The sequence below is a fragment of the Urocitellus parryii genome, chromosome 2, assembly GCF_045843805.1.
Source record: "Urocitellus parryii isolate mUroPar1 chromosome 2, mUroPar1.hap1, whole genome shotgun sequence".
In the NCBI taxonomy this organism is placed as follows: domain Eukaryota; kingdom Metazoa; phylum Chordata; class Mammalia; order Rodentia; family Sciuridae; genus Urocitellus; species Urocitellus parryii.
Genome location: NC_135532.1, coordinates 184,629,027 through 184,655,317, shown reverse-complemented (window position 1 = coordinate 184,655,317; position 26,291 = coordinate 184,629,027). Strand labels below are relative to the sequence as shown.

General features: G+C 40.0%; 1 protein-coding gene and 1 pseudogene across 1 annotated transcript in view; one reads left to right on the top strand and one right to left on the bottom strand.

The window, feature by feature from the left end:
* Ehhadh (enoyl-CoA hydratase and 3-hydroxyacyl CoA dehydrogenase) overlaps positions 1-3,097 on the bottom strand; it is a 34,142-nt gene extending 31,045 nt beyond the window's left edge. The window contains exon 1 of the mRNA XM_077795023.1: positions 2,985-3,097. Coding sequence (XP_077651149.1) covers positions 2,985-3,058 — 74 coding nt within the window. The 5' untranslated portion in view covers positions 3,059-3,097. The remainder of the gene's footprint in view (positions 1-2,984) is intronic.
* Positions 3,098-22,585: 19,488 nt separating this feature from the next.
* On the top strand, positions 22,586-25,518 carry LOC113183090 (transmembrane protein 101-like; annotated as a pseudogene).
* Positions 25,519-26,291: the final 773 nt, after the last annotated feature.

The following is a 26,291-nucleotide window of genomic DNA, read 5'->3' as shown; positions in this document are numbered from 1 at the left end:
GCCTCCCAGCCAGACTAGGGGAAAACACTTCGTGGTGGCCTTTACCACTGCCAGGTGTAGAGGATGAAACCGGGGATGATGACATTCATGAGTGTCTACCACAAGGCTTCAGTTTGTCATCATAGCAGGTCTTTGCTTTTTGTCAGTTTTATTTTTAATCAAAATTCATCAAATCAAGTTTGTGGCTTGTCCTCAGCATTTTTTTCAAAGAAATAAATAAAATATAGAAGAAAAATTAGATTATCCCAAGTTCTGGAAAATGTTAAGAATAGGTTTGGGTTCAGGAAATTTTATTTTCAGTTATTCATGTGTATGTATCTTATTTTTGTGTGTTTTGGCACCAGGATTGAACCTAACCACGGAGCCACATCCCCAGGCCTTTTTTTCTCTTATTTATTTATTTATTTTAGTTGTAGATGGACACAACATGTTTATTTTTTTTATTTTTTTGTTTATTTATTCATTTATTTATTATGTAGTGCTGAGGATTGAACCCAGTGCCTTGCTAGGCAAGCACTCTACCACTGAGCTACAACCCAGCCCCTCCCCCAGTCCTTTTTTATTTAAGACAGGGTCTCACTGAGTTGCTGAGGGCCTTGCTAAGTTGCTGGCTGGCTTTGAATTCACTATCCACCTGTCTCAGCCTCCCCAGCTGCTGGGATGATAAGTATCTTGAGCTGTTCTGAACATGAGGTTCTTACTATATGGGTGGCAATAAAATAACAATAACAAGAATGTATGAACGCCATTCTGGAGGACAGGCCTAGTATTCAGGCATGTCCTGCACTGATGAAGAGGGTTGACACTCATGAGAATGGAATGAAACACGGCTGGCTAAAGTAGCAAGGCAGGATTTAAACTGGACATAAAAGAAAAAGAATTATTCCAATAAGGATCTCTCAGTGAGTCTGAAAGAGAAAACTTCCTACATGAAATGAGAAATGGGAATGGGAGAGGAAGTAAAGGTATAAAGTTTAAAACAAACAAACAAACAGAACTGTTAAAGTTGGTGAACACAGGCATGTATACCCTAACTAAAATAAAAGGACAGAGAAAGACAAATGGTAAAGGGCAGGGAAGGATTTAGTCCCAAGTGGAGTTAATCTTGATAAAGCAGAAGTGAATCCTAAGCATCAGGCCTGCTGATAAGGGCTTGCAACAGGCCTTCTCACTATCAGGAATTAAGTCAGGAATTAAGTGCCAATTTAAAACCTCCAACTCATTTAATCCTCACAATGTTGATTGATTGGTTGATTGATACTGGGATTGAACCCAGGAGTGCTCTACCACTGAGCTGAATCCCCACCCACTTTTTATTTTGAGACAGGATCTCACTAAGCTGCCCAAGCTGGCCTCCTAGAATTATAGATGTGCACATTACTCCTGGGGCTCCATACAACATTATTAATTAAGTACTTACATTATTCCTGGATTGGGGGTGAGCTAGCAGGCTAAATACCAGAAATACATCAAGCAATTTCCAGAAAATATTATAGCTGGAGGTATTAGACTATGAAACCTTTTTTCCTAAGTTCTGGATGGGAATAGTTGCCCAATATGAGCAGAAGCTCCAGTAGCAGGAGAATCTCAGTATGTAATAATCCAATCAGTATACAGTCCAAAGGGATGTGGAATCATATTACTTACATGTTTCTTTGTCAAAACAAATACAATGGGTATTTTGCATTTTTTTTCTGGGAATGGCAGGCAGATATTTTTGTGATTTAATTTCTCTTTTTTTGTGTTATTAAATCCTATTATTCACATTATAATAAGTGCAATATTAAAACTAAGGCTAAGAATCAAATACAATGACAGTAGGATAAAAAAGAAAAACAAATCAGTTAAAATTAACAGCTGTCTTTCCATCTCTGTTTGCTCCAGCAGTGTGTGATGAGAATTTTCACTAAAGACCTATCTATGTTTTATATATTTTCTGTAAGTTATAATTTCTGCTTATCTGACTCTGAGGATGGGTGGCTCTTCCCAACCTAAATGTAGAACTATATCATAGATATGGAAGAACTGCACCAAGTGAACTCCATTAATTTTCATAAAGGCATCGCTGATTTCACTTCTAAAACTAATACCCCAGGGGACTGGGGTTATGACTCGGTTGGTAGAGTGCTTGCCTCTATTCACAAGGCCCTGGGTTCAAACCCCAGCACCACAAAAAAAAAAAACAAAAAATAAAAGTAATGCTCCAAGTGCATTTGGCTTTCTCAGAAAGAACCTCAGGATGAAATAAAAGATTAACTTTCTAAGTTTGTTTTTGTTTGTTTGTTTGTTTGTTTTAATGCTACTTGGGCCTTACTGTGACATGGATACTCCATGGAAGTTCTTCGGTCCTGAGGTTTAGAACAGATCAGGAGAAACTAATTCTGGGCCAGGGACAAATTCCCTTTACTCACCGTGTTGGCATTCACGGGAACCTGCTTCATTTTGTGTATTTTTTAATTGTTTAGTGGTGCTGGGGATGAAACGAGGGTCTCAGGCATGCTAGGCAAGGCTCTACCACGGAACAACGCCCTCAGCCCCTTACTCTCTCTTAGAAATGGGCAGCCACTTTCTGTAGGACACCTGCAGCTTTTACCACTCCTTGTAAGAGCAGCCAGCCTGCGCTCCCAATAGGGGGAGTGCAGCTGGATCAAGGTCCTGCTCTGCACTAACTCAAGTCCTTTGGAACTGAAAGTTTGAGAAGAAGCTGCAAGCAAGCAGAAGGGTTCAGCCCGCAGTGGGCAAGGACAGATTCAGCCCACGCCCAGCTCCACCGCTCAGTAGCATCACTCAGCCTCAGTTTCCTGACCAGTCAAGAGGGGTCGAGAGTTTTCACGAAGATTAACCCAGCTAATCTGGACGAAAAGACTCTGGCATATATTCTGGCTCCAGATGTCAATGTCCTTCTCAGTTTCAACCAGCAGGAAGAGTCAAAGGTTGCAGCAATGCCCTGCTGTCCCCGCGCTGCGCGCACAGGGCACTGTTACCTGATCGCGTTGACCGGCGGGTTTCGGAGGCGGATCAGCGCCAGGGAGTGAGGCAGACGCAAGTACTCAGCCATTTTCCTCTGTCGCCAAAGTTGCCTGTAGTTCCGGCCACTGAACACAGCCGCTTTTCCCTGCACGCTGGGCCAGCCTTAAGAGGAGGGCCGCGTGCCCTGGGCCAATGCGAGCCTGGCGCCGCCTCCCGCAGCCCCACCGCTGTCTGTGGCACGCGACCCGCCCCCATGCTCTGGTGATGTTGTCAGCCTAGTCCTTTTCTTTCCCTCCTATCCTGTTCTCACCCCAGAGCTGTGCACAGATGACCAATATAGCTAGTGGAAATGCCTTTTTGCTTTGCAACTTCCTGGTCCAGAAGCGTTAGCTTCTTGGTCAGGTTCTAGGTTATTGGAGTCAGGCAAGCTGTTCGCAACCCTGTATTCATCCTCATGATCTTTAGGTACAGAAGCAAGTACCTGGCGCCTTGACAATTATGTGAAATGATACACGCCTGGAATAGAAGTACTACATATATCATTCATGCCACTCAAATAAGGATGGTACTAATGTCAACCAATTATTTACAAAAGTCATCTCTAATTTACAGAGCAACCCTGCAACTCTAAGAGTTCCTTGTCTGCCCAATCCTTCGTTTTCTGCTGCTCTTCGAAGGGCTGGGGTTTCTAATACTTCATCAGTTCGTCTGGGAACGGAGCACCTCTCACTCATGTTCTGGACCTAGGCTTAAGACTGAAGATAACAATACCCAACCCCTTCCCTCCAAAAGTCCCAGGTGGAACAAGGTTCTTCTAAATATGCTTTCCTCCCCTGATCACCATAATCCATCAAGTAGTCAGGAGGCAGTTGGGAAGTTTCAAGGAAAAAAATATATGTGAAAATTTTCTTCACGGATGTTTTACAAATTTTAACAAGGATTATTTTTATTCATATTCTTTTATAGCTGAAAATAAAAGCAGTTTCCCACAACTGGAGAATTACTGACTTCCCTAAAGTCCTGGTCACAAATAGCAGTCACAACCCATTCAGCCCAGCAAGGACAACTATCTTGACCATCAAAGCCAACATACCAAATCACTAAAAGCACAGTGCCTGTGCCTCTGAATGCAAACAACCAACCACAGCTTCTTGGGAAACAATCAGCTTTTACAGGTGATATCAATCTTGATCTAATGCCTCTGAAAATGACTAATCCCTAATTCTACCTTGCCAAAAACAAAACAAAACAAGAGCAAAGGTCTGTTCTGCTTGCAAAAACACTGCATGACCAGCCTAGTTCTCCCTGAAGTATGAAGCAATAAATTGAGCTTTGTCTTCATGGAGCTGCCAGTCTGTAGGGGAAAATTCTGCCATGGCATCCTACCAACTGAAACATCTCCACAAGGGCCAAATAGGCAAAGCTTAACAGCTCTGACTGGCCTGAAATTCCTCTGCAGCAGGAGGAGAGAATCAGCATGGTGTGGAGCCATCTTGAGGCAATTATTCATCTCTGCCTTGTAGGAGTCAATGATAGGCCATTCCTCCTCTATCTCCCTAGGTTCATTTGAAGGCAGACTTTTCTGTCTTGTACCCCTACCTTAGCATACATCTGCAAACTTCCATGAAAATCCATAAAACTGCCCATGGTTGTTTTGAGTTGCCACCTTAACAGGCAGGGGCTTGGGTGAGACCAAGGAGACCCCTGAGGGACAACGTGTAAAGGGGACACTTGCTCTCAGTTGTCCCAGTGCTGACCTTGTCCTGATTCTCAACAACGAAGCAACTCATCCACCACTCTATTTACTGCCACACTGTGAAAATGGTATACAGGGAGCTGAGACCATGATGATGATAATATTTGTCTGCCTGTGTAAGTAATGAAGTGTCTCTCTCTCTCTGTGGGTTCCTTACTTGCAGAGTCCAAGGAAGTGTGACAAACTAATTCAGTAGATGCCACCATGCTGTTGATTTTTTGACTGCCTGATCATTCAAAGGTCTCTTGATTGTTGGTATGAATTGTTATATTCTTAAAATCTCTTCTCATTTAATTTGTATCAACGAACACTTCTCAACGAGATGTCATTCCTTCTGACTAAGCACCTGCACGCCATGTTATGTTGCTGCTTTTGCTTGTTAAGCACATTGTTTTCATGGCTGTCATTCAGTGTTTCACGAAGTGGTTCATGAAAGCTTGAGACAAAGATAAAAGAATGTAAAACTATAACTAAGCACAAAGTCCAAAGGGTAAATTGTGAGCTGGATTCCAATGCAAATACAGAACCTCTGCAAGTTAGAATGTGCAGATCTGTACTAGTAGTAAGAACAGAAATGTCTGTGTAAAGCTGCATTGGTGATCTGTTAGCCCTGGAACTCAGAGTGCTGTGTGTGAAACTTCATTCAATAGTGACCTGAAGTCCTTGAAGCTGACTTCTCTAGTAAGACATTCAGGTTTTTGTTTTGTTTTTGTTTTTTTGAAACAAAGTAATGCTTTCTTGCTATGGTGATAAAATCTCTTACACACTGTTTCCCATGATCTTCCTGTTTCACTATGGGATAGAGAGAGACACAAGGCCCAGGGGAGGGCAGCCACAGATAAAAGAAGCCCAGTTGGTTTGTGGAAGAGGGATATCCATTAATTGGAACTAGTATAGACTGTTACAGAAGCAAGACATAAATTTGCATCTGTGTGTGAAAGATGTTTATGCTGTACTAACTATAACAATGAAGAAACAGGCCATACGTACAGTTTCCCACAGTGAAGCTGGCTGACATTTGAGCAGAAAAAGTGTTCAGAGAAGTGTTTGAAATCAGAGATGGGATTAAAAAAGAAATTCTTCTCTATACCAATAATATCAGAAATGCCTATTTATTATAATTTTCAGTGACTTGTTCAAGTGTTAACCTTTGTGGGAGAAGAGGGTGAGTTTGTGTGTCCAGTGTTCAATGATAAAGATATGCTACCAAGATACCCAAAGACCAACTGTGGCAAAAATGACTCAATAACATGTTGATCACCTTCACCAGCTGAAATTCATCAACAATGTTTTACTGAGCATGTTCAAGGATCATACCCATGTGCTACACATCAGAGCTAAACACAGCCAAAAATTGAGATGAGCATGCATTGAGATTTGCTATTGAGTGAACTTTTCTTGTCACCTCAGGTTTGCAGGTAGCTTTCCTTGATGTTATCTCTCTCAGATTCTGAACTAAAAATCATGCAAGAACAAGAAACTTCTGCACTGAACAAGCAACTTTCCTGGCATTGTGGTGTTCTCATGATTCAATTTCATTTTGTTTAGAAAATGCAATTAAGTTATTAGTCACAGTGACACACACCCATGTTCCTGTGACTTGGGAGGCAGGATTGCAAGTTGGAGGCCCTGTTTCAAAATAAAAGTAGCTCAATGGTATAACATCCCTGAGTTCAATCCCCAGTACTGGAAAGGAAGGAAGGAAGGAAGGAAGGAAGGGTGCCACATTAGGCTCTCGCTACCAATGTTCCACCATGTATTTTACTAGAAATAATATTTCATTCTAATGATAATCCCTTTCACCTTTTCCAAAAATTGACACTATTTGGAAAGACATTATAAATAGACATAAGTTTGAGAGATACTCAGGTAATTTATCCTTCCTTCCTTCCTTCCTTCCTTTCTTCCTTCCTGTCTTGTTTGTTCCAAGGATTGAACCCAGAGTGTTTAACCACTGAGCCACATCCCAGTTCAGTTTTTATATTTTATTTAGTGACAGGGCCTCACTAAGTTGCTGAGTCTGGCTTTGAATTTGCCATCTTCCTGCCTTGGGCTGCCAAGCTGTTGGGATATGGGTTGTGCCATCACACTCAATTAGCTGATATGCCTTCTAAAATAAGAAGTCCTCAACAACATTCCTAGGCTCACCCCTCTTTGAGTGATTTTAGTAATGAAGACCCCAATACTCTACACAGTAATTAGTTCTGCTCAATAAAATAAATGGTCTTGAGACTGGAAGTGTAGATCAACACCTATTTAGCAAGTACAAAGCCCTGACTTCAATCCTCAACCCAGGGGGTAAAAAGTTCTGTCCCCAAGAATATTCCACACACCAATTCTATTTATATGTCAGAAATTATATATTAACTCTTCTTTTATTAGAATGGTCTTTTGTCAAATATTTAAGGATGCTACCAAGTCCATCCTAAGCAGCCCTTTTAAGGCTCTTTCTCATGTACTGATATATTGCATATGATTCTCTACAGCATAGTGACCATAGTTAATAATAATACATTCTTGAAATCTGCTAAGAGTGTAGATCTTACTATCCCATGCATACACACAAAAAGTAACAATGTGAGGTGATGGATGTGTTAACATCTTGCCTGGGAGAAGCGTTTCCCGATGTGTGTGTATATCAAAACGTCACATTGTACTCCTTGAATATGTACAATTTTTATCAATTATACTCAAGAAACCTGAACAAAGTTAATGACCAGAGACTGTCCATTTTTGTACACTACAACACTGAAGTGCAATAAAATGAAAACTCAAAGGGAAAGAGGGGGCGACAGAGGGTAGAGACCAAAAGCGGAACATGGATTTAAAGAGGCTGCTTTTCCTAAAAGCAGAGATTCTTTTTTTTTTTTTTTTTTTTTTTTTTTTTTAGGTCTGCCAATAGCTCCTGGGTAATCAAAGGCAGAATAAAGCCTGACATCCCTGTCTTTATTTTATGTCTGTCTAATTTATTACTTTAAACTCTGACATGCTCAGCTCTGCATGGAGCCATGTTAACAATTTAAGGTCTGATTATCTGAAAATTAGCAATCTAAGGTTTATTAACCCTAATTTTATCTAACTTGTCTCATCCCCTTTCAAGACTGAGAAAAGATGTGCAGGGACATTCTACCATCAGCTTTTACAGCATCAGACCCTTTGAACAGTGCCTAGAAGTCTTCAGTCATTGTCTGACTCCTTCCAGGAACAGCAGAAGGCAGGCACAGCACCCCATGATGACAGCGCCCCTAAGCAGGAGCAATCATCTCATGGCAACTGATCCCCATCTAGGATCATGGATCTGATAGATAAAACATCCTGAGCAACAAGTGGAGATCACCCCTCAAGGGATAAAGATTTTTTCTGGAGTTATCTTGAAGAACCAGAACTGAAATAATAGGCAAACAAGACCATCATTTGACCAAGACTGCTTAATTATTTATGTACATCTCTTGCCTCCTGTCCCAGTTCTTCCTCTACTTAAACCTACGGCTCATGTCAACAGTTTGAAGACAGGGCTGAGATGCTAGATCTCACTTTGCCTTCCCCAAAATGAACCTATTGATTAAAGTTTCCTTCCCTGCTTTTCACCATTACCTTCTCTGCTTGGTTTTTGGAGCGATGGCTAGACTCCATTTGTTGGGACTCCCAGAGTCAGGCCTCCAGTAGTAAAAGATGAGTAATAACACATTGACCTTTGATCAAATCTAAATAGATAACTAATGGGCAGATCATTTGTTTTATTTTATAACAAAAATTGGATTATCCCCGAACCCATAGCCATCTATGAGCCGGGTGTGAACTGATCCAGCCATTAGGCAGGGAAGCCCAATTTTGGGAACTCCCAGGCAGAACCCCTGATGTGAGAATGCCCATTTCACCTTGACACCCTGTTCTAGCTCCCAGCTCAAGTTCAAGCACAGCCTCCCAGAGATGGGTGTAGCCTGCCAAATGCCAATCAAGCTGTTTAGTACAAGACCGCTACCACACCAAGAAGCAAGCACCCAAGCAAGACTCCTTCCACTGAAACCTTATCCCTGCTTATGTTGTACTCCCCTTAAATAAAGAATTGGGCCTTTTTCAATTGTTCAGTTCCAGTTCCTATCAGGACTGGAAGACCCATCAGGTGTTCTGCTTTTTAAATCTAATATTTGGCTTTGTCTTACTTCTTACTGATTTAATTTTAGACTTTTTCCCAGGCAGCTCACACCTCCTGAGCAGGAAGTACTCTGTCAGAGTGCTGGTCACCCTGTCATAATTTTTATCTAGCAATTCTTTTTCCTGCATATGATCTGATTCCTGAAGTGAAAGTACTCCAGGAACCTGTCTTTTTTCAAGATTTATGTGTGCTGCCATGATCTCAATTCTCAGCCCTGGTCAATAGTTCATCCAGTTCCTATCTCATGGATCCCCAGACTTTAACTTCCTATCTCATTTCCCTTTGGCACCCAGAGTTTGGCCTTTTCTGCCTTCAAAAGTGCTACATGTGAGGGCTGGAGTTGTGGCTTAGTGGTAGAAGATTCACATAACACATGTGAAGCACTGGGTTCAATTCTGAGCACCACATAAAAAACAAATTGCCGCAGTCTGGCTGGGCACAAATCACGAGCCACTGAAGCAGGAACAAACTTTATTTCTGAACTCCACCAGCACACTCCACACACGCTCCCCGGGAACTCTCCCGAATGCCACCCATGTGGCTCCTCCAGCAACCACCCACCGGAAATCCCTCCTCCAGCACTTCCCCAACCAATGGGAACTCTCCGGGAATCCCCTTGAGAACTCCAAAGTAGCTTGAGAACTCCAAAGTAGCAGGCCGAGGGACAGTAGGGGTCTAATATACGCAGCTTAACATAACCATTATCACCTCAATGGCTTGCTGGCATCACCTCTCAAACACTCCGTTCTGGCAAAAATGCCATGGGTCATTCGGACATGGTTATGGCTCTCAGCAACAAATAAATAAAATGATATTGTGTCCATCTATAACTTAAAAAAAAAAAAGTTCTACACATGAAAAGTAATTCTAGTTGAATTGAACCCAAGGGTGTTTTACCACTGTGCTACATCCACCACTCTTTTTATTTCTTATTCTGAGACAGTGTCTTGCTAAATTGCTGAGGCTAGCCTATAGCTTGAGAAGCTACTCCCTCAGCCTCTCAAATCACTGGGATTACAAGTGCGTGCCACTGTACCCAGCTAGTTGTTGCTATATTGAATGCAAAATTTATCTGGGTTTGCAGGAGGAGGAAGATATTACTTTATCTTATGGAAAATTCCTTATTCACCTGGAAATTCCTTATTCTCATAAATTACTCTTTAAAATCTTATTTTAAGCATACATTCTTCACAAATGTTCTTTGAAAATAAAAGTATTAATTACTTTCCAAATATATTTATTCTTCCTACTATCAAAGTTTGTTGATTCTAATGATTAACTGAAGATAAACAGATTCTGAGTTCTCATTACTGATTTACTACCATTTTATAGAGCTTCACATTACTTGTCAAATGTCACATCTAAACACAGTGTACCACATCCCATTACATATGCAAACATGAAAAGGAACTAAAAAGGCTTTTGTAAGTGTTTATAAAGTTTTGAGTTAGACTTTCAGCTGTATTAATACTGAATTTGTCAGAAAAGCACACCACTAATCTATTTTCAGTTTAGGTCTGCTGGGGGTATCTGTGTTTTGAGAATTTTGATTGCTTTTAGAAAAATGAAGATAAGCTTTATAAAATGTCTTACAAAGATCCTTTATTAGTTATATAATAATACTAATATGGATTTTTTGGGTCGTGTAAGTGATTCCAAATGGCTACAAGATAATTTAGCAAATATAAATACATTATAGTGGTCAATACATATAAGTTTGTGAGGTTCTGTAACTCTTAGTAAGAAACAAGTTTTGAAAATTATTGATTTATACACTAATAAATACATACTATATACCAGACATTGTACTACTGAATATTACCATTCAAGGAAAACAAGATGGGTAAGCTCCTTTTACCTGTAAAACCTTGTCATTCTAGAAAGGTAGATATATAGTAAACATGCAGACATAAAAACAGATAAACAATACCAGATTGTGGTTATGGTTAGGAGGAAAGATTCTATTACAAAGAATAGGTTGGTGTGGGGAGCCATCTTCACACGTGACTGGGTGACTCCCGGTTTGGGTCTGAGGCGTTCTGGCTGTGTCGGAGCTTTCCCGGCCCTCTCCTGATGAGAGAACCCGTCCGCATGGGGGTGTGACTGACCACTGACCCTGGGGGCCCAATCACTGACCCTGACCTTGGAGTGCGTCCCCCACCCCTCAACCTTCATTGGATGGAATTCTCCCCTGAATTTCTTGTTCCCCAATAAAAGGCCACTCCCTGGCGTGCTCTCTCTCTCTCTCCTGCTAGCCCTGAGTAATCCTTGCTGCCCTATGGGTGGTTCGAGGTGGGAACCAGAGAGGGGAGCCCTCTCGGACCTGGTCATAGAAATAAGGTAACTGAGTCTCTGTGTTTTATTTCGATCTCTGCTAGCTAACTTTTATGCCAAGAACCTCATTAATGAAACCAGTGTGCTGGTCGCATGGTGGAGGTTGGACCTACTCCATAGAGGGTGGTCAGGAAAGGCACCTGTGAGCAGGTCATATTGTGGCTAAGTGCGGATTTGAAGGATAAGGAGGAGGTTTACTAGAAGCTCACAGCATGAGAGCCCAGAAGGCGTTGAATGATAGGATGCTCTGGGGTATGAGAAACACCAGCAAGAACAAGACTCTTTTGCAAGAAAGAATTCTGCAAGTTCTACAAGCTGAATTAAGGCTATTATTAGGGTAGATTAGTGCAGAGGAGGGAGCGTGAAATAAGATCCTAGAGGTTGGGGGAGAAGGCCAGGTCATGCAGGACAGTCAAAGAAAGCCATGTTAGATGTATTAAAAAGCAGGCACAATAGTATGTTATCTACAAGAAATCCTCTTTAAACACAAAGATATAAATTGCTTAAAAATAAAAGTATAAAGGAGATATACTTCAAAATAAAACTGCAATCATTATAATTGTATCAAAGTAGATTTCAGAATAAGAACTGTTCCCAAGGGTAAGTAGGAATATAACCTAACAAGAAGAGGGTTTGTTGACCAGAAAATACACAATCCTAAATACTAAAACATAAACACAGAGCTTCAAAATATACAAAAAAAAGTAAAATCTCCCTAAATTGATATACAGATTCAGTGTCAATCCAATTTAAATCCTGTATTTGTTTTGTCTTACAAATCCAAAAGCTGACTCTAAAATATACATGGAAAGGCAAAGGAACTATAATAGTTAAAACAACTTTGGAAAAGAACAGTAAAGTTGGAGGGCTCATACTGACTAATTTACAGCTAATAAGGCTGTAAATTAAGTGTGGGACTGGTGAAAGGGTAAAAACACAGATCAATGCAGCATAATAGAGGACCTCTGCACATTTATAGTCAATAACTTTTAAATAAGAGTCAAAGGAGGGGCTGGGGTTGTGGCTCAGTGGTAGAGCCCCTGCCTAGCATGTGTGGGACACTGGGTTTGATCCTTAGCACCATATAAGGATAAATAAATAAAATAAAGATATTGTGTCCCAACTACAACTAAAAAAAATATTTTAAAAAAAGAGCCAATGTAATTCCATAGAGCAAGTCTTTTAAACCAAGGGTGCTCACACAATTGAATATCCATATGCAACAAAAGAAATTCCAGCTAATATCTAACTGTATATAAAAGTAACAAAATCTATTTTGTATTTTGCAAAATATTATCTCAAAATGCAAGAGTCACATAATTAAATGTGAAACATAAAATTTCTAGAACACACAGGAAGAAATCTTAGTGACTGTGGATCAAAGAATTCTTAAACAAAACACAGATGGCACAAATCAAAATAGGAAAAAAATGTTTAATTGGGCCTCATTGACATTGAAACTCATCTCTGGATATATTTAGAAAATAAAAAAAGAATCCTGTCACTGAGGGAAAATATTTACAAACACATGTCTCTAAGAACTAATATCCAGAATTTACAAAGAACTCTCTCTACCATATAGTTTAAAAAACAAACAAATTAAGCCAGGTGTGATGGTTCATGCCTGTAATCCCAGTAGCAAGGGAGGCTGAGGCAGGAGGATCATGAGTTCAAAGTCAGCCTCAGCAAGTTAGCGAGGCACTAAGTAATTCAGTGAGAGCCTGTCTCTAATAAAATATAAAAAAGGGCCGAGGATGTGGCTCAGTGTATAAGTGCCCCTGAATTCAGACCCCAGTACAAAAAAAATAAATAAGCGAGTCTATAATTTGAACAGATATTCCACCAAAGATTATACAAACGACGAGTAAGCACATGAAATCAACATCATTAGTTATCAAAGAAATCACATTAAAACTACAATGAGATACCACTACACATACATATTTAAATAGATAATATGGGAGGGAACAAAACTGACACTAGGGGTCTGGAGTTGTGGCTCAGTGGCAAAGCACTTGCCTACCATGTGTAAGGCACTTGGTTCGATCCTCAGCACCACATAAAGATGCGTAAATAAATAAATATATTGTGTCCAGTTACAACCAAAAAAATAAATATATATTTTAAAAAACTGATGCTAGGAATTGACAAGAATGTGGAGCAACAGGCATTCATTCTTTTGCTGATAAGAATGCAAAATAGCACAGCTGCTTTGGAAAGCAGTTTGGCGGTCTCTTAAATATAAAACACACATTAATATGAACCAGAAATCTCATTAGGAGGTATTTCCCCCAAAGAAATGAAGACATATGTCTCCACAAAAACATGCATGCAAATGTTTATAGCTGTTTTACTCTTAATTGGCAAAAACTGGAAACAACACAAACATCCAGCAACAGTGACTGGATAAATAAACTGCAATGCATTCACACATTGACATAGTAAACCACAAAAGAAAGGAATGACCAGTGATACACTCAACTGTAGGGATGAATCCAAGGGTACCCACAGTGAGTGGATGAAGCTACATCTGCCATGATTCCATTTATATAACATTCTGAAATACTACAAGAAGTACAAAAAAGGGTTGCATATTGCATGATTCTACTAGAAAACATTCTGGAAAAGACAAAACTACAGAGCACAAAAACAGATCAGTAGTTGCCAAAGCTAAAGAGGTTGTCCAGGGGACATCAATATAAGGCCCAATCCACCAATGTTCTATACCATTTTCCTGTCTTCTTAGGCAAATATTGCCAAAATCCTCAGATCTGATTAACCTTGAAGGATAGTAAGTCTAGAAAAAACAAAACGTTCTCTCTTTTATGAAAACATTGATGATTTTTTAAAAATGTTTTGTTTCTTTTTTAATATTTATTTTATTTATTTTTATGTGGTGCTGAGGATCAAACCCAGGGCCTCGCACGTGCTAAGCGAGTGCTCTACCGCTGAGCCACAACCCCAGCCCAACATTAATGATTTATCCAGTATTTCCATATATATAGACACCTGGTAGTAGTATGAATTTCCCAGGCACTTCCATCGAGCTCTACCTTACAGCATAACCTGAAAAGCTCTGAAACACAGCTTTGATCTTTAGCTACTTTCTTTTCTAATGTCTAGAGATCTTGGTGTGATTTCTATCATTCTAAGAATGTATGAGTCAGTGCATTTGGTATTAAAAATAAGGTAAGTTTAGATTTTTTAAAGTTTTACGCTAGGCAGAAATATTTTACTTATGCTATAAAACAGAATGCCATTATTGATACACTGTCTTTATTAAGGATTGAATAAGAAGAATCAAATTCTGGGACAGATCTGAATGTATGGTATTTAATCGAGTACTTAAAAGTAATGTCTGAGTTAAATCATTTAACAAATATTCATTGTGTGCCCACCATATGGATCACAATTTTTAATTTCAATTATAGACTTCTCATTAATAGACAGTCTCCAAGTATATAAACATGACCCTTGAGTTATTTTATTTTAAAGGGATGCAATGATTGAATAAGATTAGCAACAAAATATCACTTTTACACTCTCTTCAAGGTGAAGATCTATCGAAATGATAACTGTATATAAAATGGAAAACTTTTCACATAAGCTCATCTGTGAATCTGCGATCCTATTTAAAGTGAATATAAAGTTAAATACATAAATTCAACAGGCTGACTGTAGCTCCTAAATAAAATACTTTAAAAAGCATCACAACTTTTTATTATTTTATTATTTTAACAAGCTCAGCATAAAATGTATATCACTATAAGGCACAACTTCACAAACTGCTAAAAATGGTTAGCAATAATTCTTTGTTATTCAAATGACATATTATTATATGAAGTTTATAAAACAGCAAAACCACTTTACTGATAGATTCATTTTAGTGAAAATAAAATTTTGCAAATTTGTAATAAAGGAAACAGCTCCTAAATTTAAATATTATGCATAATATTTTTCGAAAGCAAGTGGCAAGACTAAGACAAAACTACATTTCTGCTAACAGTTCTAATACACTCATCAGTTTTTTGAACATAAAGCAATATAAACAACATCAGGGAATTCCCCTGCTGGCTACTAGTGTCAGAGACAGAGAGTCACTAACATCATTCATAATTTTTTTAAAGTTACTCTAACACTTTGAATAGAAGAATAATCTACAATTTGTGTTGGTCTCAGACTGAAAATTGAGAGATTATAATTCTATAATCATTTGACAACAATCTGCATAATGTTTGACTTTCTCAAAAAGTAAGTTTACCAAATTGAACATTCCCTGAGTTTAATATCAGACAAGTCCAAATTGAGGGGCTCATATAAAATAAATGGTCAGTTCTCTTCCAAAGGATCAAGGTCATGAAATGAATAATCAAAAAAGGCTGAGGATTCTTCAGCCTTACAGGTCACAGAAGATTATAGAAGACTGAATAAGCATAATAACTAATTGCAACATGACATCTGGATCTGATTCTGAACAACAAGAAACAAACACCGAGACAGATCTGAATCCACCGTATTTAATCAAGTAATTAAAAATAATGGTATGCAAGTTTAATCATTTAACAAATATTCAGAAAGCACATAAGTGGAACAAATGGGGAAATTTCAATAAAGTGTATAGGTTAGATCACTGATGTACAAACTTTTTTGTATAAAGTGCATACCAGTAAATATTTAAGATTTATTGACCACAAGAGGTTTCTATAGTATGTTCTTCTATCCTATTTTTAAAGACCCTTAAAAAATGAAAAATTAAGTCAGCAAAATGGTGCACACTTGTAATCCCAGGTATTCAGGAGGCTGAAGCAGGAGGATTACAAGTTCAAGACCAGCCTGGGCAATTTAGACAAACCCTAACTCAAAATAAAAACAAAATAGGGCTGAGGATGTAAGTCAATGATGCCTAAGATGAGTGAGACCCTAAATTCAATCCCCAGCATGGTACAGGAAAAAATAGTGAAACATCTGTTTTTAACTCGAAGGTCTTACCAAAGATGCAATAGGCCTGATTTTGATATTTATAGTATTGAACTGGAATAATAATAGGGAGTTTGAATGAAGGGTGTATAAGAAGTTGTAAAAATATTGTACTATCTTATAATTTTTAAAGGATGTAATTATTTCAAAATGAAGAGCTTCAAGTTAAATAAATAAATAAAATGAAAATTATGATCAAACTACTCACATGTCCAACTAACTAGCTCATACATAACAAATACAACAATAAAAATACACACTGTACTCTTTTTACTTCCTTGAACCACTGCCTAATACTCTTCCTCTGTATGGACTGCTCTCACCTCCCCACTCATCCCAGAGTCCTTCACAGGCAGATCCTCCCTACACTTTGAGCTGTCAACCCAAGATCACTTCCTCAAACAAATCTTCCCCACTGTCACCTTCCCCACCTTATCCCACACTCCAAGTTTCTATACCTTCTTTCTTAACAGAAATGGCAGTGGTAATCAAATGCTTTTTGGTGTAACAGTTATTTCAGGTGTGTCTTACCTGCCAGGAGAGCAGAAATCATGGCTCTCCTCTTCAATGCTATTCCCAGCACCTAGCTCAGGGCTCTGTGCACAGGAAATGCTCCAGACAGCAGGAGATGGATGACAGGTGGGGTGAGGAAGTTCTTCAGTGTGTCACTAGAGGAAGCTAGAACAAAGAGACAGTATCAGAGATGGACTAGAAAGTAAGTTTCTCATTAGAAGAAATAACTTACTAATAACACTGTCCAGTGATGGAATCAGTGGCTTTCTAAGCCTTTACAGAAGCTGAAGGCTGTTTTTGATATAGAAAAGATCCAAAGTAACAGGTTAGTCTTACATCATTTTCAAGTTTCTCTAATTTTATATTCTGATCAATAGTATTCATAAACAGTTACAGGACACTCACATAATATACTAATTAATTAATTAGCAGAATGACTATGAATTTAACAATGTTTTATAAAAAATACTATCATAAAATACAGGTAGAGCAATGTGACTAACAAGATCAACACAGCCATTTAACAAAATTAATAATAAAAGAGAAACTTATCAACAGGGGAAAGGGTAAGTATGGTGAAACCATAAATTGATAAAATTATATGCAATAAAAGGTAATTACTTAAACAGATATGCTAACAATATTAACTATATAATGTAATCTACATACTGCCTAATTAAGTATATTTTATATTATTCAAAACTATTTTTATTAAAATAAAAGAAGCGATCATATGCTTGTTCATATAATTCTGAGAACAATCTTAAAAGCAATAAGTGATATGACATTCAGAACATAAAGTCCATGTTGGAAGAAATAGATCAAAATACAAATAACATTTTTATTATGATTATACGACAAAAGTCAAACACCCACTGATATCTTGGCTTACAGACATCCTCAAAGTGAGTAACTAAAATATTGCCAGCTCTTCTTCCAGTGTGCCTTCTGAGATATAATCCTTTAATTAAGATTAATTTAAAGCTTTCTTTTTTAAAAAAATCTTTTTAAAACTTTCTTTTTAAATTATCTTTAATTAAGATAAATTTAAAGCTTTCTTTTCTCCTAGGAAGTCATTTTATGATATGTAGATTACATTATAAAGTGATCCTGTAAAAATATTTCACTAGGGCTGGGATTGTGGCTCAGCTGTAGGGCGCTCACCTAGCATGGGCGGTTTGATCCTCAGCACCACATAAAAAATAAAGACATTGTGTTGTGTCCATCTAACACCTAAAAAATAAATATTAAAAAATTTTCACTAAAGTTTGAGCTAAAAATAAATGTATTGAGGTGAGTGTGATGGTGCAGGCTCTTAATCCCAGCAATTTGGGAGTCTGAGGCAAGAGGATTGTAAATTCCAGTTCACCCTGGAAAATTTGGTGAGATCCTGTCTCCAAAAATAGGCATGGTGGTGCACACCTTTAATCCCAGAGATTCAGGAGGCTGAGGCAGGAGGATTACAAGTTGAAAGCCAGCCTCAGCAATTTAGTGAAGCCCTAAGCAATTTGGTGAGATCCTGTCTCAAAATAAGAGATTAAAAATGGGCTGGTTAAGTGTCCCTGGGCTCAATCTCCAGTGCCAATAAATAAACATATTGAAAGAAATTTGTTTTTCAATACAAAAAGCAATGAAATAAACAAGTATTTTAATACAATTTATATTTGTAACATGTGACTATCACATCATCATTTTAATCCAAATTCATCCTTTTAAGTACTATAAGAAGTCTGTGGTTTTAGTATATTCACAAAATTCTATGAACATCAGTGCTATCTGGTTCCAGAACATTTTCACTGCTCTGTAAAGAAACCCAACCTATATATATTAGCAGCACTTCTTTTTTATTTTTATTTTTCTGGTATGGGGAATTGAACTCAGAGGCACTTAACCACTGAGCCACTTCCCCAGCTCTTTTTACTTTTTATTTTGAAACAGGGTCTCACTACGTTCCTTAGAGTCTCACTAAGTTGCTGAGGCTGGCTTTTAACTTGGAATCCTTCTGCTTCAGCTTCTGGAGCTACTGGGATTACAGGCATGCACCATCACACCTGGAAACTCTTGAGTTTTAACTCATCAAATTATACATTAATTATGTGCATGTTATTTCAATAAAGATAGGAGGGAACTATGTTAGAAGATGAGAGGACAAGCTATAAACCAAAATTATTTCCAAAACAGAGAAAATATTTTCAAATCACTAAGCAAAGACCAGTACCTAGAAAACAAAGGATTATAACAATTCAACAGTAGAAAGAAAAACTAGAAAAGGATAAAAGACATGAACCCACAATCCACCATCACCAAACAGGATACACAAATAGCAAACAAGAATATATGAACATTAGTCATTAGATAAATGCAAATTAAAACCAAAATAAATCATTAGTACACACCGTCATTGTTTCCTGAATGTTTGTGTCCTCACGAAATTCATATCTTGAAATCCTAATCCTTAATAGGATATTGGGAAATGGGGCCTTAAGAGGTCATTTGGTCATGAGAGTGGCACCCTCATGAATGGAATTAGTGCGGTGGGAAAGAGATTGCAGTGAGCTCCCTATCCCCTTTTCTCAATTTCCACATGAAGAACACAGGTGGAAATCCAGCTCAGGGAGTTTATGCTGAATCTTTTTCCTATGGGAACCAGAAGGTCCTTAACAATTACTTCTGCTCTGTCTCAGCCAGTGCTTACCCTGTGAACTCAGGCACATCTGGAAGTCACTTTCCCAAAACAGTTAAAGAGAAGAGTGGATCCAGGGGTGATTCAAGACAGAGGCTCAGAGAGTACAATCTGTTTTTACTTGGAGTTTGAAATAACAAGTAGAGGAAGATGGGGAAAATTTTCCAGACAGGTGTCACTTGATTGGGGATAAGGGGCTGCAACCAATTTCCTTCTGAGCTCTTTGACTGAAGGACCAGCTGAAAGAAATTGGGAAGATGGAGGCAAAAACTCACTTTTGGGTGATGGGCATGCCACAGGATACCTGCTGTGCACCATCCTCCCAAGAGTGGTTTGCGCACTCCATCCTAAAAGTAGAACTCTGGGGAGACACTAGAAACCCAGATGGCAATCCCCAATCAACATCTACTCAGCCCTAGGGGTATCAGGATTTAAGTACTCCAGAGTAAATACCCCAAACAAGGTCCAAAGTTCAGTTTTGAACTCATCCCCAGAAGCCAGAAATTCCCAAATAGAGCTCTGCACCACTTCCAACCAAGAAAAGCAATGATCTAAGACATCTAGACAAAATCCCAATAGAAGGTACTTCGAGTTCCATCTTCCTAGACTGGCAAACAGAGGAGCTAAGAGCCATTACAACCATCTATATACTTGCGATCTATTCCAGCAGGCAGAGTAGGAAAATAATCACAAAAGGAGGCAGGGTTTATTTTTATGTTTGTTTGTTATTTAATAATATATTTTATTTACTATTTATTTATTTATTTATTTATTTTTATTGTTGGTTGTTCAAAACATTACATAGTTCTTGATATATCATATTTCACATTTTGATTCAAGCAGGTTATGAACTCCCATTTTACCCCGTATACAGCTTGCAGAATCACATCAGTTACACTTCCATTGATTTACATATTGCCATACTAGTGTCTGTTGTATTCTGCTGCATTTCCTATCCTCTACTATCCACCCTCCCCTCCCCTCCCCTCCCCTCCCCTCTTCTCTCTCTACCACCACTACTGTAATTCATTCCTCCCCCTTGTATTATTTTTCCCTTTCCCCTCACTTCCTCTTGTATGTAATTTTGTATAACCCTGAGGGTCTCCTTCCATTTCCATGCAATTTCCATTCTCTCTCCCTTTCCCTCCCACCTCTCATCCTTGTTTAATGTTGGTCTTCTTCTCATGCTCTTCTTCCCTTGTCTGTTCTTAGTTACTCTCCTTATATCAAAGAAGACATTTGGCATTTGTTTTTAAGGGCTTGGCTAGCTTCGCTTAGCATAATCTGCTCTAATGCCATCCATTTCCCACCAAATTCTATGATTTTGTCATTTTTTAATGCAGAGTAATACTCCATTGTGTATAAATGCCACATTTTTTTTATCCATTCGTCTATTGAAGGACATCTAGGTTGGTTCCACAGTCTTGCTATTGTGAATTGTGCTGCTATGAACATTGATGTAGCAGTGTCCCTGTAGCATGCTCTTTTTAGGTCTTTAGGGAATAGACCGAGAAGGGGAATAGCTGGGTCAAATGGTGGTTCCATTCCCAGCTTTCCAAGAAATCTCCATACTGCTTTCCAAATTGGCTGCACCAATTTGCAGTCCCACCAACAATGTACAAGTGTACCCTTTTCCCCACATCCAGGCAGGGTTTAATATCACCCAGCCTCGGCCCCCTTTAAGAGGCTCATAGCCCAAGAAGCAAATGAGAGAAGGGAAGTCTAGAGTAGGATGCAAATACTTAACTTCAGTTACCTCAGTTGGAAAATTTAAGTATTTTTTAATTAAGAATTTCTTCTTTTCTTCTTTAGTATTGTCACTTTTTTATTTGTTGTGCTGAATATATTTGTTGATTAATCTCTATATATGTATACACATATATTTCTAGTTTTTTCTCCTATGTTTTACTTTTTCTTTTATTAACCCTTTACTAATCTGTTTTTCTAAGAGGTAGTGACCTTTTTTATTTCTTTGGGTTTTTTTTTCTTTTAATTTATTGGGGGTTTTTTTGAGAGAGAGAATTTTTTAATTTTAATTTTATTTTTTTAATATTTATTTTTTTTAGGTGTAAATGGACACAACACAATGCCTTTATTTTTATGTGGTGCTGAAGATGGAACTCGGATCCTGCCCATACTAGGCGAGCGCTCTACTGCTGAGCCACAATCCCAGCCCCAGAGAGAATTTTTTAATATTTATTTTTTAGTTTTCGGTGGACACAACATCTTTATTTTATTTTATTTTTTTTAATGTGGTGCTGAGGATGGAACCCAGCACCCTGAGCATGCCAGGCGAGCACACTACCCTTTGAGCCACATCCCCAGCCCCAGTTTTGTTTCTTGTAATTACAGGATTAGTATCTCTCAATGTGGTATTAGAGACTGGACATAGTAGCAAGTTCAAATTAAGTGAAAATATTGACACCAAGATATGTGCCCAACTCAGGGCACATAGTAAAGAGAAAACAGCTCACTAAAAATTTCCCGATGTAAAAGTAGAAGAGAGAATTATTCCGGAATCTGGGTAGAAATACTAACAATATGAAAAGTCAAGAGAATAAACCATCCCAAATAACTCACAACTGACCCCATGTACACTATTGTAGAGGAAATACTAAACAAATAATTTAGTAGGTTGAAAATTAAACTGTTCAGTGAACTAAAAGAAGATCTAAGGGATAAATTAACAGAGAAATAGGAAGTGAAAGAACATTTTGAAAAAGAACTAAACAAATCTTGGAAATAAAAAACTCAATGAATTAAATTAAAAATTCAGATGAAAACATCACCAATTGATTAGACCATTTGGAAGACATATTTTCAGACCTCGAAGACAAGTATATAATCTTGAAAATAAAGTTGACAATAAAGAAAAAAATGTTAAGAGATCATGACCAGAATATTCAAGAAATCTGGGATAACTAAAAATCTAAGAATCACCAGGTGTGGTGGTGCACGCCTGTAATTCCAGTTGCTCTGGAGGCTAAGGCAGGAGGATCACAAGTTCAAAGCCAGCCTCAGCAGCAGCAAGGCACTAAGTAACTCAGTGAGACCCTGTCTCTCTGTAAAATACAAAATGGGGCTGGGGATGTGGCTCAGTGGTCCAGTGCCCCTGAGTTCAATCCCTAGTACCAAAATAATAAAAAAAAAATAAAAATCTAAGAATCGAGGCTGCCGAGGACTGCCCTTTCCCAAAATGGCATCGAAGACAGGTTCGAGATGATGGATGCTGCAGCTGATCATGCAGTTGGGTTCGGTGCTGCTGACACGCTGCCCATTTTGGGGCTGCTTTAGTCAGCTCATGCAGAACACTGAAAGGACCGAGGCGCTCCCACGCAGCCGCCGAACGCGGTGGGGGGCCTGTCCTGAGAAGTGGGTTGCAGTGATGTGGGAAAGAAGTTGGGGCCCAGAAGTTGGGACTGTTGGACTGGGAGGAATTGGTGCCTTGAACTTGGGAGGGTTGCTATGGTCTGCGCATCTGGCCAGATCTGATGCGGTGGTTCTAGCCATGAGAGGGGTCTTCAATTGAGGGAGCAGCGGGGCTTGGGGGGAACTCACGGGGTCTCAAGGCTCTTCCCGGTTTTATTCTGTCCTCATTGTTTCTCCGCTCGCAGGAAGCCCGACATCCCAGTGCCCTACCCCTACTTCGACATGGGGGCAGCCGTGCTGTGTGCTAGCTTCATGTCCTTCCTAGTGAAGCGGCGCTGGTTCGCGCTGGGGGCAGCACTGCACCTGGCTATTAGCACCTAAGCCGCCTATTAGCACCCTCCACTACAGGGACTGGCTGAAGGTGAGCATATTAGCCCCAGAAGGGGGAGCTTCAGACCAACTCCCGGGGCACTTAGTGGGCTTGCGTGGTGTGCTCGTCAGATGTGAATCCTGGGAGGATGGAGTCCTTAGACTTGTGTAAAAGGGCAGAAATGGAAGATCCTTAAGCAAGCACACACACCTCCCCTTCAGTGTGTGGAAACTGAGGTCCAGAGATGGGAAAGACTTTTTACTGAGATCATATTACATCATTCTTTGGTAGGATCAGAACTCAGGTCACGTATGCTAAGAATCCTCTAAACTATTAGTTTAGTAATCCCAGATTTATACATCAACAAGGACCTTGGTGAGTATCTGGTTCAACCATCTAATTTTATGAAATGTAATTAATCTTAGTGCAGCATTTAAACCTGTAAATGTCAGAACCTATGCTGAGCACTACAGGCTTAATGGTAAGGTTGGAAAAGGACTGATTTCGCAGAAGGGACTGTCAGTCCAATAGGGGAGGCAGATATGTGTACAGTTACAGGAGGGTGAGTTCAGCCCTTCTTCCCTCCCTCTCTCCCTCTCTTCCTTTTTCTGACTCTGTTCTGTATACTGTATAAAGGAAAGAACACTGGCTGAGTCTCCAGACCTGCAGGATGGGGAAAGGGGCAATGTGTGGTATCTGAGTTCTGTCACTTACTTTCAGTAAGACTGTGGACAATTTTCTGAATCCCTTTGGGCCTCAGTTTCCACTTCTATAAAAAAGAAATATCTATCTCTGCTGTATCTGCCAACCACACTTAGAAATAAGAGGGATTATCAGTTGGAATCAGATGTGTAGAGATGGGCAGTTCTATCTCTGGGCAGCCAGTAAAAATGTGGTGGCTGCAGTTCCTGACTGGAGTCTCCTTGCCCTGGCCTTAGGTTCGTACATACTCACGTACAGTTGCCATTATCGGTGGCTTTCTGGTGCTAGCCAGCGTTGCTGGGGAGCTATACCGTCTGAAACCCCACAGCCGCTCTCTTCAGTCTACTGGCCAGGTGTTCCTGGGCATCTACCTCATCTGTGTGGTAGGTTGGGTTTCTCATGTTTGGAGGTGCCTGACTGGGAATGAAATGTGAGCCCAGGCCTGACAGAACCCAGGAAGATAGTCAGAACAAGGGCTTGCTGATGGCCTGGCTGGCAGTGGTTGCCCTGGACAGCTTCTGGGCTCACCAGCCCTCCAGGCACCTTAGAGCTAGCTGAGAGCCCTTCTTCCAACATTAAACCCACCAGGTAGAGAAGTTGGATTGACCATTCAGTTCCAACCCTGAAAGACAGGAGAACAAGATGGGGTGGTTTTCTCTTATGGGTTCAGCCTCTAGAGGACTGAGAAAGTGGACAGAGGAGAGGTTTGATGGGATTGAGCTAGGACTCTGCCACCTAGAGCTGATGGGGAGTACCTTGGGTAATCGGTCATGATTCCCCTTGGTGCTAGGGGAGGCCAGTGTGGAAGAGTACATGAACAGGCCCCAGGTACTCGGCCTCATCTTAGTTGCCAGGTATCAAACTCTTATGCAGGACTCCATGTGGGATTCCATGGTATATTCAGAGGTGGGACCCCCCAGTGTGACTGTGGATATATACTTCCTTCCTTTAGTAGCCCCAGGGGGCCAGGCACAGTGCTGCACACTTGTAGTCACAGTTTCTCAGGAGACTAAGACAGGAGAATCACAAGTTTGAGGCTAGCCTTAGCAACTTAGGGAGGCATTGTCTCAAAAAATTTAAAAGGGCTAGGGGTATAGCTCAGGGGCAGACTGTTTGCCTAGCATATTCCATTCCCAACACCACAAAAAAAAAAAAAAAAACAAAAAAAAAACCCTTGGGGAAGAGGAAATACAGCTTAACCTGCTGGGGTCCTGTAGTCAGAGAGGGAAACAGATCCTACTTTCAAAGAGTCCCCATTCTGAGAGAGGACTTAGTGGCCCATTTTGCAGGGCTGATGTGCAGGCGCCATCCCAAGGTTGGCCTTCCCCAGATGGGCATCCCAGCCTGTTGGAGAGTCTTAGAGGATGGTGTGTCTCCAGGCCTACTCACTGCAGCACAGCAAGGAAGACCGACTGGCATATCTGAACTATCTCCCAAGAGGGGAGCTGATGATCCAGCTGTTCTTCGTACTGTACGGCATCCTGGCCCTGGCCTTCTTGTCAGGTTACTATGTGACTCTGGCTGCTCAGATCCTGGCTGTCCTGCTGCCCCCAGTCATGCTGCTCATTGATGGCAACATTGCCAACTGGCACAACATGTGATGTGCAGAATGCTGGAACTAGATGAAACTCCTCTGCGAGAGTGTGGGTAACTTCGGAGCTGCTGTCATTCTGGCCACTGATGGCTGAGTTTTACAGCAAGAGGCTGATATGGGCACAGGGAGCTACTGCTTCACTGGCTCTGTTGCTGTTTATTTATGCTTCTTGGTCTGTTTGATTCTTTGGCTCCCCCCACCCCCGATTTTTTTTTTTTTTTTTTGCAGGTCTCTTTCTCGGTTCCTGGCTTGTCCTTGGGAAGGTGGGATCCCTGAACTTAATGCCTCATGGTTTTTGTTTTTGGGTTTTTTTTCTTTTTCCTGTTTGTTGAGAAGAGAGCTGAGGCCAGCTGCTTCCTGGGTCCCCAGGAAGGGGAGAACTCTTGAGAAGGGAGTGAACTGGCAGTGTGCAGCTGCTGAGAGTGAGTGACAAAGGAAGGAAGATGGAGACTGAGAAGTGCATGAATGGGAAAATTTTCCTTTTGAACCTAGCAGATGCAGCTAAGCTCTGTGTTGCTTTTCAGACTGTGTTGACACATATGGCTCAGGCCCTAGAGGAGCAGAAGAGTTGGCAGTACAGAAGTCACACAGTTCTTAGGGCGTGCTGGGGGCAGAAACAGTACCAGCTCTCTGTCATGTACCTTGAGAACCTCTGGGATATGCAGAGGTGGAGCAGGCAGCAGCCAGCTTCCCATCCCTGCTGTCTGTTTCCAGCTGTATGGTTGGCCTGGTGGGAGTAGAGTGTCCTCCCAAACACCAGACCACACAGTCCTCCAAAAATAAACACTTTATATAGACAAAAAAAAAAATCTAAGAATCATTGGCATACATAAAGGAATGCAAAACCTTTTCCTCGAAATGATACTA